The sequence below is a fragment of the Alosa pseudoharengus genome, unplaced genomic scaffold (genome assembly GCF_046254945.1).
Source record: "Alosa pseudoharengus isolate Yale_2024_CS ecotype anadromous, Long Island Sound unplaced genomic scaffold, YU_APseudo_1.1 YU_APseudo_1.1_scf_11, whole genome shotgun sequence".
NCBI lineage: Eukaryota > Metazoa > Chordata > Actinopteri > Clupeiformes > Clupeidae > Alosa > Alosa pseudoharengus.
In genome coordinates this window covers 17,511,462-17,516,461 of record NW_027468576.1, presented here as the reverse complement: position 1 = coordinate 17,516,461, position 5,000 = coordinate 17,511,462, and the positions used below count along the sequence as shown (strand labels likewise).

General features: G+C 50.3%; 1 protein-coding gene across 4 annotated transcripts in view; it reads left to right on the top strand.

Moving 5' to 3' along the window:
- The window catches only part of lnx1 (ligand of numb-protein X 1), a 54,234-nt gene that overhangs the window by 35,419 nt on the left and 13,815 nt on the right, over positions 1 to 5,000 (top strand). For 3 of the 4 annotated variants that reach the window (XM_076278191.1, XM_076278192.1, XM_076278195.1), the window contains exons 3-4: positions 365 to 621; positions 2,772 to 2,927. In XM_076278191.1, coding sequence (XP_076134306.1) covers positions 365 to 621; positions 2,772 to 2,927 — 413 coding nt within the window. The remainder of the gene's footprint in view (positions 1 to 364; positions 622 to 2,771; positions 2,928 to 5,000) is intronic. The other variant, XM_076278193.1, reaches the window with a different exon arrangement.

Sequence of the window (5,000 nt, the reverse complement as noted above, 5' to 3'; positions counted from 1 at the left end):
CAGCGGAACAACAATGTAAACACACACACTCGGATGTAGAAACAGCAATGTGACAGTGCACCAAGGGCGGCGTCTGGGCAAGACTGTTGTAATGAGATATTATGTCAGCGCTTTCAGCATTTTTCCATGGCATGCATCAAGAGCCCTATATTTGAACTCAGACAATGCTTTACAGATTGGAGGATAGAGTGTGGGGGAGTTATCACCCATTCATGTTAATGTAAATTGGATGCATGTATCATCGCAAGGAAACGAGGGCTTTTTTATGCATTCTCGTCAGTGAAACTGTTGAGTGTTCAGTATTTCTTTACATGTGAATATTGAGATCACTAACGCTGTGTGTGTGTGTGTGTGTGTTGCATAGGTGCAAAGGCGCATCCCACTATGGCCTCAACGCCGACCGAAAGCGACGGTCCCAGGAGGGAGACTGCCTGGACAGCACGTCCGAGCTCACCGTGGCGACGCTGCCCGGCGAGGGAAGTCCCGCCTCTGCTGCCGTGGCCCTCCTATCAGACGAGCCCGGCCTGGTCAACCCCGCCTTCGAGCCCAGCGTGGAGGACAACAGCCAATCAGGAAGTACGACCAGCCTGACCGCTCGCAGCAACTCCAAGAAGAGTGAGTGTGAGTGAGCGCACGCACGTGTGTATGTGTCAATGTGTGTGTCCAAACGTGTTGCCGTACGTGGAGCCGTTCATTTGATTTATGGAGTACTTACACTGTGTGTGTGTGTGTGTGTGTGTGTGTGTGTGTGTGTGTGTGTGTGTGTGTGTGTGTGTGTGTGTGTGTGTGTGTGTGTGTGTTTGTGTGTGTGTCTTTGTGTGTGTGTGTGTGTGTGTGAGAGAGAGAGAGAATCTGTGCTAGTGCATGTTATAGCTTTGGATGGCCTTTGTTTGATTTATACCGCATTCAGTGTATATTTGGCAATGACACTCTAAGTGTGTGTGTGTGTGTGTGTGTTTGTGTGTGTGTGTGGTGTGTGGTGTGTGTGGTGCAGTCTAAGTTTTAACCGTAATGAAAATCAATGTATGACAGACTGCCAGAAGCCATCTCTCTCTCTCTCTTTCTCTCTCTTTCTCTCTCTCTCTCTCTCTCTCTCTCTCTCTCTTGCTCTCCTTCCCCTCCACGTAAACCTCTCTGTCCTCTTTGTGGGCAAACACGGATGGTTAATGTAAAGTCATTCTCCGTAACCCAAATCCAATACTCTCCACGTCTGCCGCTATCCTCTCCACCTTCATCTATCAGCAATTTATTCAATCACACTGCAGCACGCCGCCTCCCCAAAGAGGGCAGGGGAGAGGAGGAGGGGGGAGGAGCAAGGAAAAAGAGATGAGAGAGAGAGAGAGAGAGAGAGAGAGAGAGGAGAGGGAGAAGAGTGCTTTTTTTATCCTTTGAGGATTCTGGATGCAGTGTCATGCCATCCCTCCTCCCTCTCTCTCTCTCTCTCTCTCCCTTTCTTTCTCTTACCTGTGAACCAGAGAGCAACTCAAGCGTGTCACGCTCTTTGACTTCCCCCTCTGCACAAGGGGAGAGTGCGTGGTGGTGGAGGTGGTGGTGGGGACGGTGAATGGCGCTGCACCAATACTTCTGAGACTGGGCGGGCGGGTGGGTGTGTGGGTGGGTATGTGTGTTGAGAGGCTGCTGCCGCTACGCTAGCACAGCTGAACAAGCTGTCAACCTACTCTACTCCACACGCCTTAAAAGAGTAATGTGCCTGTCGGGAAGACTCACGTCACACTCACACAGAGAGGAAGAGAGACAGAAAGAAATAAGGAGAGAGAGAGAGAGAGAGAGAGAGATTGAGCGAGGCAGAGAGAGAGAGACAAAGATTAAGACAGGGATCAAGACAAAGATAGAACAAAAGAGAGAGAGATAAAGGGATGAAGAGAGAAACATAAGGAGAGTTAGAGGAGGAGGGAGGGAGAGAGAGAGAGAGAGAGAGACGGTGAAGGAGAGTAAGAGGGAGAGGAAAAAGCAAGGGATCAAAGTGAGGGATTTAGTCCTTCAACACATTACCGTGATTCAAAGCAGACCTGGAGCACGTCTGGGTCAGTCATCCCAGGCCACTGCCCCCAGGCCTCCCTCACGTCTGTTAAATTAAATATGGGGGTCATCTCCCGTCCCCCCTCCTGCCTTATCACAGCACCACTGCAAAACCACTCCATTTAGACATCGCTCTCGTCTGTCGTTGCACTCTGGTCTTAATAAGCAGGTATTGATTGGGGAGGCAGTCCTAAGTGGCAAGCGATGCCTGCTGCATACTAAGATGCCAGTTTGTCTTTCTTAAGCGTAGACGCAGGCACGCATGTGCCTGCACACACACATGAGAATGAATAAGAAGGAGTCATGTGGAGCCATTGTTCTGTGGGATGTTGAAGCAATTATCCGGAATGATGTTTCAATTTGCTGTTCCGTGGGAAAAAAAGAGGAAATCTTTATGCAAAAACAGATGTGGCAAAGGTCCAACACAAACATCTGCTGCATACTGCATGGGCATGGAGAGATGCGGATACATCGGCTCGTCTGATTGGCTGAGTGGGGTTGAAACCATCTGTGTCTGTCCATACGATTGGTTACACTCAAACAACCCCAGACATGTCCAGGCATGTTGAAGCAAGGACAATTATAAAAGTGTTTCTCTGCTGCTGCTGCTGCTGCTGCTTCTGCTGTGGTTGCTGTTGCTGTTGCTGTTGTTGCTCTCCTTCTCATCTCTCAGTTCACACTCCATCCTTCCGTCTCTCTTTCTTTCTCTCTCCCTCTCTCTCTGGGTGCAGTCCGTAACTTTGACCGGGCGTCGGTGAGGAGTCGCTCGTTCCGGCGGCTCAACCGAGCCTTCAGCGTCCTGCGGAGGACCAAGAGTGGCACGGCCGTGGTCAACGAGAGCTCCGAGGAGCGGGACAACCTCAGGAACTCCAGCGTGCCCCCAGAAGGTTGGCCCAGGCTCCTGTGTTTGTTTGTGTTTATGTGTGTGTGTGTGTGTGTGTTTAGAGAGAGTGTCAGAGGGAGGGCCAAAAAGCACAACTCTTCTGTGTTGAGAAATGTGTGTGTGTGTGTTACAGAGGACTTTTGTGTTGCTGTGTAAGAGAAAGATAGTGTGTGTGTATGTGCATGTGTGTGCATGTGTGTGCATGTGAGTGTGTGTGTGTGCATATGTGTGTGCGTGTGTGCTATGTGTGTGTGTGTGTATGTGTGTTATATGCATGTGTGTGTGTGTATGTGTGTGTGTGTGTTGTGTGTGTGTGTGTGTGTGTGTGTGTGTGTGTGTGTGTGTGTGTGTGTGTGTGTGCGCATGTGCCGTGTGTGTGTGTGTGTTATGTGCATGTGTGTGTGTGCGTGTGTGTGTTATGTGCGCGTGTGTGTGTGTGTCTGTGTATGTGCATGTACACATGAGAGAGTCAGAGCTGTCCTGTTCTGTGCTGCGTGGCGTTGCCTCTCTGTGACAGAGGGCAGTAGTCTGTGGAGGCCGGCGTGGCGTGTGGTCACAGCAGCATATGTTCCTTTAATTATTGAGCGAGCAGATTGCATAAGGCCTCTGAGACTGATCACAGGGGGGTGGTGGTGGTGGTGGTGGGTGGAGAGGGGCGGGCGGAGAGATGGAGGCAGAGTGCTCAGACAAGACAGACAGACAGAGCTGTGAGGAGGGTGAAAGAGCAACCATGACACATTGATTGTTTTAGGATGTGGAGCAACTCTCTGGGGACGCCTGTGTGCGTAAGAGGGGACCCACCAGCTGGACTAGAGGGAGAGGTCAGGAGCCAGGAGAGAGAGAGAGAGAGACACACAAAGAGATAGAGAGAGAGAGAGAGAGGAAAGAGAGAGATAGATAGAGAGAGAGAGAGAGAGACAGAGAGAGAGAGGAAAGAGAGAGATAGAGAGAGAGATAGATAGAGAGAGAGAGGAAAGAGAGCGAGAGAGATAGAGAGAGAGAGGAAAGAGAGAGAGATAGAGAGAGAGGAAAGAGAGAGAGTACTTTCACTGTAGAGAGACACAAGGGAGTGATGAAAGGATGGACAGACAGAAAGAGAAGGAAAATGAATAGCTTTGGAATATGACTCTCCAGGCTCCTGCCTGCCATGGATGCTGCTCCTGTGGTCCAACTGGGTCAGCTCGGCGATCCTAGACTCATTTCCCAACGAGCATGCACACATAGGCCACTGATGAAGCTGTACATGTGTACAATAAGTGACGCTGAATAAAAGCCTTCACATTGGGATGGATCCAGGCAGCCTCCGAGCTGGCGGAACAGTTCCGTGCCATGGGAGTTGTGTGGAGGAGGGAAAAATAAATGAAAGAAAGGAACCGATAGCAGTCTGTCTTTTCGTTTGTTTGGGGAAGTGCTGCTGGGTGGAGTGGTACGCCAGGCTCTGATCCAGGCCCCTCCATCCACTAATGAAGCTGCAGGATGAAAGGAAAGTGAGCCGGTTTAAAAATAACGACAATGCCGGGCAGGACTTACTGCGTTCAGGGGAACGGAGGAGAGGAGAAGATGAGAGGAGCGGAGCAGCAGGAGCTGGAGATGGAGAGAGGGGGGGGGGGGATAACAACAGGGGAAGAGGGAGAGAGAAAGGGAGACACAGAGAGAGAGAGAAAGGGAGACACAGAGAGAGAGAGAGAGAGAGAGAGAGAGAGAGAGAGAGAGAGAGAGAGAGAGAGAGAGAGAGAGAGAGAGAGAGAGAGAGAGAGAGAGAGAGAGAGAGAGAGAGAGAGAGAGAAAGTTACATAACAGCCCCGGGACGGCGTGTTAATGAGCACTAGTAGTCCACCCGGTCTCTTCCTGCAAGCCATCAGAAGATGATGAAGAAAAATATTGACTTTGGCAAAGAGAAACTGCAGAGTGGAGAGAAAAGGGTACCAGAGAGAGAGAGAGAGAGAGAGAGAGAGAGAGAGAGAGAGAGAGAGAGAAAACACAGAAGACAGATAAACAACAGCAGAGTAAGAATGGGGAAGTATCTGTCTAGTCCAGATATCATTCACTGAGTTGTTGGAGTTAGGAGACCATCTGC